The 13,546-nt window shown below is 44.6% G+C and overlaps 1 protein-coding gene across 1 annotated transcript in view; it reads right to left on the reverse strand.

Annotated features, from left to right (window-relative positions):
• Positions 1–13,546, reverse strand: part of LOC122945394 (aldehyde oxidase-like) — a 186,771-nt gene that overhangs the window by 69,162 nt on the left and 104,063 nt on the right. The window contains exons 21-23 of the mRNA XM_044304465.1: positions 13,231–13,355; positions 12,388–12,521; positions 11,248–11,335 (exon numbers count right to left, since the gene is read on the reverse strand). Of these exons, the coding sequence (XP_044160400.1) occupies positions 11,248–11,335; positions 12,388–12,521; positions 13,231–13,355 (347 nt within the window). The remainder of the gene's footprint in view (positions 1–11,247; positions 11,336–12,387; positions 12,522–13,230; positions 13,356–13,546) is intronic.

Consider the following 13,546-nt stretch of genomic DNA (forward strand, 5'->3'; position numbering starts at 1 on the left):
AGTCAGAGGCTCCTGATCTTTGTCCTCCTGGGAGGTTGTTTGTGCCTCTCGCGTTAAGACACAAGATTTTTAAGGAACACCACGTTACGGTCCTTGCTGGGCACCCGGGGGCAAGAGTAACACTGGATCTCATTGCTCGGAGATTCTGGTGGCCTGCGCTTCGTAAGTCGGTTGAGGGTTTTGTGGCAGCCTGCGAGACTTGCGCTCGTGCCATAGTCCCTCATTCACAGCCATCAGGTCCTCTCCTTCCCTTACCCATTCCTTCCCGTCCTTGGACACATCTGTCCATGGACTTTATAACGGACCTGCCTCGTTCCTCGGGGAAGACTGTGATTCTGGTGGTGGTGGACCGTTTTAGCAAAATGGTGCATTTCATCCCTTTTCCTGGTTTGCCCAATGCTAAGACGCTGGCGCAGGCATTTATTGGTCACATTGTCAAATTGCACGGTATTCCTTCAGACATAGTCTCTGATAGGGGCACGCAGTTTGTTTCCAGATTCTGGAAGGCTTTCTGTTCTCGCTTGGGGGTTCGGTTGTCATTCTCTTCTGCTTTCCACCCGCAGTCGAATGGCCAGACAGAGCGCGTCAATCAGAATCTGGAGACATATCTGCGCTGTTTTGTGGCGGAGAATCAAGAGGATTGGTGTTCTTTTTTGTCCCTTGCTGAGTTTGCTTTAAATAACCGTCGTCAGGAGTCCTCTGATAAGTCACCATTTTTTGGTGCATATGGGTTTCATCCGCAGTTTGGGACTTTCTCGGGAGAGGGGTCTTCTGCTTTACCTGATGAGGACAGATTCTCCTCGTCTTTGTCATCTATTTGGCAAAAGATTCAGGATAATCTAAAGAGCATGAGTGAGAGATATAAGCGTGTGGCAGATAAGAGACGTATTCTTGGTCCGGACCTGAATGTTGGTGATCTGGTGTGGTTGTCTACCAAGAATATCAAATTGAAGGTTCCCTCCTGGAAGTTGGGTCCTAGGTTTATTGGACCTTACAAAATCCTGTCTGTCATCAATCCTGTTGCCTACCGTCTTGATCTTCCTCAGACTTGGAAGATCCATAATGTTTTTCATAAGTCCTTATTGAAACCTTATGTTCAACCCATTGTACCCTCGCCTTTGCCTCCTCCTCCGATAATGGTTGATGGGAATCTTGAATTTCAGGTCTCTAGGATTGTGGATTCTCGTCTTGTCCGCGGTTCTCTTCAGTACCTTGTTCATTGGGAGGGTTATGGTCCTGAGGAGAGGATGTGGGTCCCAGTGACGGACATTAAGGCCTCTCGTCTCATCAGGGCTTTCCATAGGTCCCATCCTGAGAAGGTGGGCTCTGAGTGTCCAGAGTCCACTCGTAGAGGGAGGGGTACTGTCACAACAAGACAGCTGAGAAGCTCTGACAGAAGCCTTTCAGAACCTCCTCCTTGAGTTCTCTTTGTTGTGCTGTTCAGTTCCTCATCTCGTTGGCCTCTCTCAGCTGTCATGTGGTTGGACTGATTGCTTCCCTTTAAATTCCTCCCCATGGTGCATTACTGGGCGGCTTATACTACTTCCTGGAGTGTGTGTGCATGCTGATCTTGTTTTCCAGTCTGCTACAAAGTTAAGTGCTGAACATTTATCTGTTATTTTCTGTTTGCTGGATCCCAGGTGACCCTGACTCCCTCCGTGTCTGGTGTAGGGAGCCGGTGGTCGTGTCCCCTCACTATTGTAGGGTGTTCAGGGGTTATATAGTCGAGGTACGTGGATATGCAACCATCCACCTCTGGGATCTTTGCATAGGCTGAGCAGCCAGGGAAAGTCTCAGGTCTTGTGCAGGGGTCTCCCTTTTGGTTCCTTAGCTTTGGATCCACTCAGTCATATATGCATGTTGCTTTGTCTTGTTTCCTGTACACCGTCCGTGACATGCAGGGGACGATGAGGTCCTAGACCCCACATGGAATGAAGGTCGTGCCACTGACTTTCAGAGTTTGGAGGAAGAGGCAGTGGTGAGACCGAGCCAACAGCGTAGCAAAAGTGGGAGCAGGGTGCAAAAGCAGAGCAGCCGTCGCCAAAACAGTTCGCCTGCTACTGGCCACCATCAACAGGGACCAAGAACACCAAAGGCAGCTTCAAGGAGTTCCCTGGCATGGCACTTCTTCACACAATGTGCTGACGACAAGACCCAAGTGGTTTGCACGCTGTGCCATCAGAGCCTGAAGCGAGGCATTAACGTTTTGAACCTTAGCACAACCTGCATGACCAGGCATCTTCATACGAGACACGGGCTGCAGTGGAGTAAGCACCTTCAAAACCAAGAAAGGGCCCCTCCTGCTCCCTCTTTTGCTGCTGCCTCGGCCTCTTCCTCCACCTCTGGAGGAATGTTGCCACCTGCCGCCCAGCAAACAGAGGATGTGCCACTAACAACACCACCTCCGTCACCAAGCATCTCAACCATGTCACATGGAAGCGTTCAGCTCTCCATCTCACAAACCTTTGAGAGAAAGCGTAAATTCCCACCTAGCCACCACCGATCCCTAGCCCTGAATGCCAGCGTTTCTAAACTACTGGCCTTTGAAATGCTGTCATTCAGGCTGGTGGAGACGGACAGCTTCAAACAGCTCATGTTGTTTGCTGTCCCACAGTACGTCGTTCCCAGCCGCCACTACTTCTCCAGGAGAGCCGTGCCCTCCCTGCACAACCAAGTATCGGATAAAATCAAGTGTGCACTGCGCAACGCCATCTGTGGCAAGGTTCACCTAACCACAGATACGTGGACCAGTGAGCACGGACAGGGACGCTATATCTCCCTAACTGCACACTGGGTAAATGTAGTGGCGGCTGGGCCCCAGGCGGAGAGCTGTTTGGTGCACGTCCTTCCACTGCCAAGGATCGCAGGGCATCATTCTTTGCCAGAGAAAATATATAAACGTTATCTGGTGTGAAAGTGATGGACCACAGCAGCGGTACCCTTAAGGGAGTAGGTTCGGTCTCCTAAATAGCAAAAAAATTGAAAGTACGGGAACCGCGCTCTAAATGAACAGTTTGTGTCAGTTATTGAGTCCTATAAGGACAGAGAGCTGAAATCTCATCCAGCTATCAGAGGTGATAATCGCAGAGACGTATTGTTCATGCGAAAAAAGTTGTAATCCACCTCCTACTGGTCCGCAGCTCTCGTCGTGAGTCACCAACCACTGATTCCAGACACCGTACCCGAATACCTTCAAGAAGGAATAGAACAGATGGTGCAATACCCTCGATATCTTTTAAGGTAAGGGGTTTATTGTACTCACAATTATTAAGTTACATGTGCATGCTTGTAACTTAATAATTGTGACCTGGGGCCTATCTCCTCCTCCTCCATTGCTGCCTCCACCTACAACACCACATTCACCGCCTCCTCAACCTCCGACTCCATATCCACCTCCTTCTCTGAGTTGCAGGTTAATAATTTGTAATTTTTAGTTATTTTATTTCATTTTAAGTTATTTCCATATCCATATTTGTTTGCAGAGCAGTTGCCATGCTCTTAAGCACAATTTACTGCCTTTTACATCCCTCTAGCCTTTTCAAGGACTATTTTAGAGCCATTTTAATTTAAAAAAGTTCAAATTTTAGTGCCCTAAATTGAAAAAAAATCTTATTTTCAATTGTCGGTTGACATTTTACCATTTTTGGCGTATACAAACACCTGCTGTGCCTGGGTGACAGGGGCCTAAATCTCTCAAAATCCTCTGTTGTATTGCTGGGTGACATGAACGGAATAAATTGAAATGATATATTGAATATACGCCTATAAATACAATAGAGCAAATAACATGGGGATAGGCGCTAAAACAAAATAATAATGTCTTTATTAATTGTCTGATTAAGAAATAAGGGGTATCAACCGTCAGTATAATGTGCAAAACTGACTTTAACAATTGTGAAAACACTGATATATACCAAATAGCACCACCATCTGGATTGCCAGTGTAGTCTCACAAGCTACTAGCATAAGGGGCTCATTCAACCACAGGGTTCAAGATGTGTATCCCAGGGTGAAAGGTATCAAGGGGATGTATTGGTATAGGAATTTCACCAAACACCACTCCAAAACAGTGAGAGCCAGCGCGCAGACTCTCACTGCACTAATAATCACAGGTGCTGGACTATGGCAGAGCAATAGCAATCACTCCAGGTGGATTAAAGGAGCAATAGTTGCCCTGACATGTCCCTTATTGGCAACAGCTCAACGCGTTTCCATGCATTGGGGATGCATTTCATCAGGAGCTATGTGCACCAGGTTAATACTAGAGCCCAGAGCCTCAGTGTTGTTTTACTAACCGAGGTAATGGACAAACAAACAGTGATAGAGATCCCTGCCTAGCGCCGTTTTCCTCTAGTGTGAGGTACGGAGCTTTACAAACAGTCACTATCCTGCCTGAGCTAGCAACCTCTAGGCTGAGGTGCTGCGTGCTAGTGTGCATGTAATTCGGCACTGTGATGGCCGCAAAGCGGCCCACAGAACGCCGAGCTTTACAGGGTGAAGCCCCGCCCTGTTAGACACGCCTCCGTCAATCAGCCAATCCGGCCAGGAGGCACGGCACAAGGCAAACCAAAGGCTGAAGGGAGGAGGAACACGGTGAGTCACAGGGAAAGCGCAGCAAGCGCCACATAAACAAAGCAAGGAATTTACAAAGCGGCTTTATATACATTTATCGCAGCATGGACATCTTTATTGTAAATATACAGTAAAGGAGAGTCACTCCAAGAGAAGTGTGTAAAACGGACAGACACATAGATTCATGTGTGTAGCCACTTGTGTCAATGATCACACACATGAATCCACTTCTCATAGTGCATTGTACAATAACACAAAGAAATCAGCCTGGTCACTAGATGAACGGGCCGTATGAGATCGCATCATTGAGGCCGGATGGTTTGATGGTATTCAGAGAAAAAATCCATCTCGCCTCTTTTTGCAACAATATGCGATCATAATCACCGCCTCTTGGTGACGGCTTCACAGAGTCGATCACTTGAAATTTGACCGATGATGTATCCCCCCTGTGAAGGTCAAGAACATGACGAGCAATTGGCGTATCTTTGAGATTGGTAATATCCAAAATATGCTCCCCAATCCGTCTTCTTAGCTCTCTGATGGTTTTGCCCACATATTTGATGCTGCATACACATGTCATTAAATACACAACACCAACTGACTTGCAATTGTGGAAAGACTTAATGAAGAACGTTTTATCCGCAGTGCTGTTAGTGAAGCTTTTGGATTTTTTAATGAACCCACAAAATTTACAGGATCCACAAGGAAACGTACCTGTAAGTGGGTTTCGCAGCCATGACTGCGGACGGGGGCTGATGTACAGACTATGTGTCAACATATCACGTAAATTATTGTTGCGGCGATAAGTGACTGAAGGGTTGGCTGAAATCATCCCACCAATATCCGGATCGGATTTCAAAATGTCCCAGTGCTCGTTAAGGACATGGCGCACCTCGTCATGGGCGCCGTCAAAAGTCCCAATAATCCTCACGATGTTCTCACTATTGCCCCTCTTTTTCGGAGACAACAACAGATCCCTGTTGGTACTCATTGAGTGCTGGTAAGCCTGCTTTAGACACTGCTGAGGATAACCACGACACTGAAACCTCTGCTGGAGATCTTTAGCAGCCACCCTAAAATCACTGAGATGAGAACAATTCCTCCTAACCCTCAAGTATTGGCCCTTAGGGATTCCTCTCCTAAGGGCCACAGGGTGCGCACTGTCCCATTTCAAAAGGTTATTGGTAGCTGTGGGCTTTCTAAAGACGTTGGTACTAATATGCCCATCAGCAGACAATGAAATGGACAGATCCAGGAAGGAAATGTTCTTCAAATCCATTTCTGAGGTGAAAAAAAGTCCCACGGTGTTATTGTTGAGGACCGCAACAAATTCACGGAACAAATCACTATCGCCCCCCCACAGGATCAGCACATCGTCGATGTACCTGATCCAGAGGGGGACAACGTCTGTGAATCGCTCCATATCTTCACAAAACACTACCTCCCTCTCCCACCAGCCCAGGTAGAGGTTCGCAAAAGTCGGGGCACAGGGACTGCCCATTGCGACCCCCCTGAGCTGGTGGAAGATAGAGCCATCAAACAAAAATACATTGTGTGTGAGTATGAAACTCAACAATTCCATTACAAAGGCATTATGGGCCCTGTATTGTTCACCCCTCTGCTGAAGGAATGTTAGGATCGCTCCACAGCCCAATCCATGAGGGATTGAGCTGTAGAGCGCCTCCACATCCAAACTAGCTAGATAGGTACCACTGTCACATTGGACACCATCCAAGCGTCCCAGCACATCCATAGTATCCCTTACATGTGAGGGCAAGCTGTTAACAAATGGACGCAGGATGGTGTCAACATAAGTACTGATATTGGCTGTCAAACAATTGTTTCCAGACACTATCGGCCTCCCCTTTAGAGGTTCATACCCCTTGTGAACTTTGGGGAGACAATAAAAGGCCGCAGTGACTGGGTGTGCAGGTAACAAGAAGGCCAATTCAGTCTTATCGATGAGTTTCTTCTCAAGGGCTTGGTTCAAAATACAGGACAATTCCACCTTATAAGTTGGCGTGGGATCAGACGGAAGTAGTTCATATGTAAGCTTGTCCCTGAGCACGCTCATACACATATTACGATATTGTTCGTGCCCAAGGACAACAATATTTCCGCCTTTGTCTGATGATTTAATCACCACTTCTTTGTCCTGTTGCAATAACCACAAGGCCCCTCTTTCTTGGTCATTCAAATTGTCACTGTTAAGTCCATGCATGTCAATCTGACTCAACTTATTAGACACTATGGACACAAAAGTATCAATTGGGGTGCAGTCACCAATAGGTGGCATTTTTGTTGAGGGTAATCTAAGCTTGGTGAACGGACCATCACCTGGATCCCTTTGTCCCTCAGCAAGAAGATCTGATAAGATTTGGACATCTGGCAGGTCCGATATATCAATTCCTAGCTCTTCGCATTTTCTGCGGTCATTGTTGACAAAAAATTTTCGCCACTTGAGCTTACGCGCAAATAAATTCAGGTCTTTGACCCACCCAAAACAATCAAACCTACGCATCGGGACAAATGAAAGGCCCTTTTGTAGAACATGGGTCTCCATGGTAGTTAGAGTCCGTGAAGACAAGTTAATAACTTGTAACTCGTCCTTCACTGATCTAGATGGAAATAGGGATGTAGTTTGGGACGTACAGGGGGATGTCAATGTTTGTTCCTCAGTAGGTATTGAGAAATCAGCGGGGTATCGTCTAAAAAACCCCCCCTACCGTATTGACCTCTACCTCCTCGTCCTCTTCTACTACCCCGACCTCTGTTCCTACCACCATACGGTCTTCTAGCAGACTGGGACCTTGTTCGCTTATCACCAGTAGCGTCTGAATCTATTTCACCCTCTGAGGAAGAGACTTCGGTATCTAACTCAAGAGCATCCGAGTGTTTGATGCTATAATCAAAGATTTTGCCCTCTTTAAAGTCTCTGATATCTCTATTGAAAAGGGAGTGTTTCTTTTCTTTTAACTGGGCAGTGTATTTTTCCACAGAAATTTGGAGGAGTGACTCCTTTTTATTAAAATCAGTGTGACTATTGAATTTTTTTGTTGCCTCAATAGCTTCCTTCAGGTCACTTTCCAGAGATGTCACAACACTCTTTTCCTCCTCCAATAGGAGTTTCATCAATCTCAGAGAAGAATCTACGGACTCCTTCTCCCACTTTTTCAGGAAGTCCGCAGATCTCAATCGGACTGATGGTGTGATAGGATTCCTCAGGCCACGTGGGACAATTTTATTCCCAATATACGTTTCCAAGGACTGCACCTCCCACCAGGATCTAACAAAATTTTTGTAGATCTTAGTGACTTGTTTGAAAGCAGAAGAGATGGTAATTGTCTGAGAGGCAAAAGATATGTCTCGCTCAGAAAACACCTCACTAGGATCTCCCATCCACTGTGCGGTGTCAATGCCGCTAGATAAAAAGCCTGCCATTCCTTGTATAATAATTAAATAGAATAAATTGAAATGATATATTGAATATACGCCTATAAATACAATAGAGCAAATAACATGGGGATAGGCGCTAAAACAAAATAATAATGTCTTTATTAATTGTCTGATTAAGAAATAAGGGGTATCAACCGTCAGTATAATGTGCAAAACTGACTTTAACAATTGTGAAAACACTGATATATACCAAATAGCACCACCATCTGGATTGCCAGTGTAGTCTCACAAGCTACTAGCATAAGGGGCTCATTCAACCACAGGGTTCAAGATGTGTATCCCAGGGTGAAAGGTATCAAGGGGATGTATTGGTATAGGAATTTCACCAAACACCACTCCAAAACAGTGAGAGCCAGCGCGCAGACTCTCACTGCACTAATAATCACAGGTGCTGGACTATGGCAGAGCAATAGCAATCACTCCAGGTGGATTAAAGGAGCAATAGTTGCCCTGACATGTCCCTTATTGGCAACAGCTCAACGCGTTTCCATGCATTGGGGATGCATTTCATCAGGAGCTATGTGCACCAGGTTAATACTAGAGCCCAGAGCCTCAGTGTTGTTTTACTAACCGAGGTAATGGACAAACAAACAGTGATAGAGATCCCTGCCTAGCGCCGTTTTCCTCTAGTGTGAGGTACGGAGCTTTACAAACAGTCACTATCCTGCCTGAGCTAGCAACCTCTAGGCTGAGGTGCTGCGTGCTAGTGTGCATGTAATTCGGCACTGTGATGGCCGCAAAGCGGCCCACAGAACGCCGAGCTTTACAGGGTGAAGCCCCGCCCTGTTAGACACGCCTCCGTCAATCAGCCAATCCGGCCAGGAGGCACGGCACAAGGCAAACCAAAGGCTGAAGGGAGGAGGAACACGGTGAGTCACAGGGAAAGCGCAGCAAGCGCCACATAAACAAAGCAAGGAATTTACAAAGCGGCTTTATATACATTTATCGCAGCATGGACATCTTTATTGTAAATATACAGTAAAGGAGAGTCACTCCAAGAGAAGTGTGTAAAACGGACAGACACATAGATTCATGTGTGTAGCCACTTTGCGGCCATCACAGTGCCGAATTACATGCACACTAGCACGCAGCACCTCAGCCTAGAGGTTGCTAGCTCAGGCAGGATAGTGACTGTTTGTAAAGCTCCGTACCTCACACTAGAGGAAAACGGCGCTAGGCAGGGATCTCTATCACTGTTTGTTTGTCCATTACCTCGGTTAGTAAAACAACACTGAGGCTCTGGGCTATAGTATTAACCTGGTGCACATAGCTCCTGATGAAATGCATCCCCAATGCATGGAAACGCGTTGAGCTGTTGCCAATAAGGGACATGTCAGGGCAACTATTGCTCCTTTAATCCACCTGGAGTGATTGCTATTGCTCTGCCATAGTCCAGCACCTGTGATTATTAGTGCAGTGAGGGTGACATGAACCCCTGAAGCTTATGTTTATTAAAATGAACCAGGCATGGATCCCACAGGACTTGTCCGTAACTTGTGCAGAATAGACATTATACCAGCCTCAACCATCCATTCTTGTACTCAAGTGCACTTATTCTTAGTTTTATTTTAACAATAAAAAATAACACAAATCAGTGTTGGCTACCTATTCCTCCTTCACCGCTGCTTCCATCTACACCGCCAAGTCAACCTACACCGCCACATCCACCCATCCACCGCCTCCTCAACCTCCTACTCCCAGATACAGATTGTTATTTTGAATTTTTCTGTATTTTATGTTATTTTAAGTTATTTCCCGATCTACATTTGTTTGCAGAACAGTTGTCATGCTCTTAAGCACATTTTGATGCCTTTTGCAGCCCTCTAGCCCTTTCCAAAACTATTTCCGAGCCATTTTAGTGCCCAAAAGTTCGGGTCCCCATTGACTTCCATGGGGTTGGGGTTCGGGTTCGGGGTCAAGTTCGGGTCCCGAACCCAAACTTTTTTTTCAAGTTCGGTTGAACCTGCCGAACCCGAACATACAGGTGTCCGCTCAACTCTAGTAATGAATCACTAAAGGAACTTTAGATTTTAGAAATATATATTCTTAAGGGGGTTGTCTCACCTCAGACATTGGTGGCATATCTCTAGGATATACCACCAATGTCAGATAGGTGCAGGTCCCACCTCTGGGAAACACTCCTATCTCCAGAACAGGACCCCTGAAATGAACAAAGAATTTATTTCTATGGGAGCTTGAAGAATAGCCAAGCACTGGCTTGTTCATTTCTGGCAGTCCCATAGAGGTCAATGGAGCACTGACTGCCCTTGCTTGGTGTGCTCTCCATTCATTCCTAGGGGACTACTGAAAATAGCCAAGCCAACTCTCATAGAAGAGAATGGAGAGCACACCAGGCATGCATGGTGCATTCTCTTTCACTTTGGGGAACCCTTGTTTTAGAAATAGGTGTGGGTCCGAGAGGTGGGACCTGCACTTGTCTGACTTCGATGGCATATCATAGCAATATGCCACCCAGATCTGAGGTGACACAGTCCATTTACGACAAGTCTTTAGAATAATTACTAATGTTAACATGTATCCATCATACAGGTATTAAATTTGAATCGTCATTCGCGCATAAACAACAGTAGGTGTTATTCGCCAATGAGAACGGGAATCTAATTGCTTGCTATGGGCTAAACTGATACTTTGTAGAAGTATTTTTCTGCATGATAGTTGTTGCATTGTCATCTCCATTGTTCCAGCTTCCAAGTGTCCCATATTGTACTGAAATAATCAAATAAATATTGAGATAGAATTTGAGAATGTGGTGAGGCAACACTTCGATAGCAATGAAGAAACATTATTTTTGTCAAGGAAACCTAAAGTATTAAAAAAAACAAAAGACTTTTGACCTGTCATGGTGACATACCAGAAGTTTTGATCATTGGGGGTGAAAAGACCCCCACCAATGGCTAAAGTGTAGGGGAAGAAGCAGCCAGGATAACACTGTGCTATTCATAATTGGCTCTCCTCGGAGAGAGGAGTAAACAGTGTATTGACTTCCTATGAGCCATACACATGTCACTCCACTATCAGAGATGAGCCTAGCAGAGCTAATCGGGAACAAAGGGACACAGCTCTCAGTGGACTGCTTCTGCTCCTTTATTTTAGCAGTTGGTGGTGGCACCAGGACCCTGACTGATCAAAACTTCTGACATGTCACTTTTTGCCTACTTTTTTATGATAGGCAACACATTTTGATTTTTTTAAACTTACTTTGTATATTCCAAGATAGGGGTGTCTTCCAGCCTTTATTAGCATGTCTTCATCTCGCTCTAGAACACAGCGAATAGGATGTTTTGTTCTACACGACAAGAAAACAATGGATTTACAAACACATCTCTCTGTAACTATACCAACAGCTCTCAGGAACAAGCACATGGAATGCTTACATTACCCAAAATCTTTCTACTTGAACCAAGGAATCTGCATTAACAATGCAACATACAGCTCTCCTGAATTTACCTTAGGCTGGACTTACACCAGGTAACTGACGTGTGTCATAATTTTGTGGTAAAGCCAATGTCTAACCTAAATTGTGTGGCCATTGGCCACTGTGGGTGGTTGGGTCATCAGCTGGTTGTGCCACTCGCCATGTGTAAACCCAGTCTTAAGGTTCTTTTTCCTGCACCAACTTTTTGGGTGATATTTCAACCCAGCAGTCGGACATTATATTATATTAAACATGATCTTAAAGAACTGAAAGTTCTTGTTTTTTTTTTACAAAAAAACATCATTTCATATAACTTATGGCACGGAAACACAATAGAATCATGCTTCTTAATTATATCAGCTATATAGAAAAAATGCTGGGACACAGCAGTAGGGCACAACTCTGTCTAGTCCTGTCAATCAAGGGAAGGAAGGAGTGTCCAGGTCACAGGAGGTGTTACATAAAGAGTGCAAAAGATTCAGTCCAACCCCATGGTGCTCCAACTTGCTCATTTGCATATGAATAAAACGCTGATATCTCCGCAGCTGTTACATACAGACAAAAGGAAGGTATGTCTGGTTTAATATCGTTGCTCATGCTGACAGAGGCTCTTTAACTAAGGACAGCATAAGCTGGTGACAGAGGGAGGAGCAGAGAGCTCGCGAATATCAGGACTCATCGGCTTGTGCTGTGTATTGAGTAGCTCTAATGCTGGATATTCAGTGCAGATTTTGGCAAAACCACTGGGTCAAGGGCAACATAAAAGTAGTGACAGATTCCCTTTAATAGGACCATCCCTTTAAATATCTATAACAAGCACTTAAAAATGTAATGAATGTATTGAATACATGTCACATAGGTCACAATAAATATACAATGCACAATGTAGTCCTATCTCTGAAGAATTTAAAAATGACACTTACTTTTGAGCTGCCACGGCACTAATTGCTGCTATAGAAGCTGTCTTTACAATTTTGCCACCAAATGCTCCCCCTATTCTCTTCACATGGCAATTAATGCGGTTAAAGGGTATGCCAAGGGATGCTCCTACACGTTTCTTTTGAGAAAAAAGAATGGTATTACAATCAGAAAAAAAAAAGTATTTTACTTGTCTCAGAATTGTATACTATACAAAAATACTCTAACTGTGGAGTGACCCCCCCTCCTGAGAGCATATATTCATGGTATATGGTATTCATGATATTTATACCTTAGTTCACACACTCACCAACAATTGAGAAACACAAAGTCATTTCCCTTACACAAATTTGGGGGAAAATACCTTTAGGACATCTTTTTAATCACCCATAATTCTATATTAAGTCACGAATGCTGGTCACATTGCTAGCTTAATGCTATAGGGGAGATTTATCAAGCTCCCTCTGCCAAATAGTCACAAAGTTTTGCACAGGCCCCATTTTTGTCCATTTATGCTGCGCTTTCCACTTTTCTTAAAAAAAGGAGGGGGCATGGCCAAAAATTCCTAATGGATTGAACAAAAATTTAAATCTACACCAGCTCCTACAGAAGTTGGCATATATATCAGTTTCTTAAGGATGGCTACCATGCGCATCATATTAAATATGATGCATCTTATGCCTCCGTATTTTTTAGCATGTTTTTTTTTATTGAGCCTGTATTAAGAAATGCCAGTCTTACATTTTCTCTTTGTGTGTGACATTAAGACTTTGTTCACTAAAACCAACACAGACTTGATGCACTTCACATCCATTGAGTAATAGGTGTGATGTTATTGGTTGACACACCTGAATGTATGTTGGATCCTGTGTTGCTGCATATATTTCTATTTCCTGGCTTTCTTTGCTCGGGATAACGCGGATGCTTTGGGTCTCCATGTAAAAATGTTCCTGTCCTCCGACATATAACTCTCCTGTTTTATAAAGCATAATAACTTGGATGACAGAGATACAATTGTGGAGCTTTGTTACCACAAGAAATATAGTATACATCTACAGCCCAACATTTTGCCATCTGAAAGAGCATCAGTGAGCACGAGTAATGCTATTTAACCAGGGTACTTTCTGATATAGTTGATCATGGTGATTAACAGGATACCTATAT

This window comes from Bufo gargarizans, chromosome 8 (genome assembly GCF_014858855.1).
Source record: "Bufo gargarizans isolate SCDJY-AF-19 chromosome 8, ASM1485885v1, whole genome shotgun sequence".
Taxonomy (NCBI): Eukaryota; Metazoa; Chordata; class Amphibia; order Anura; family Bufonidae; genus Bufo; species Bufo gargarizans.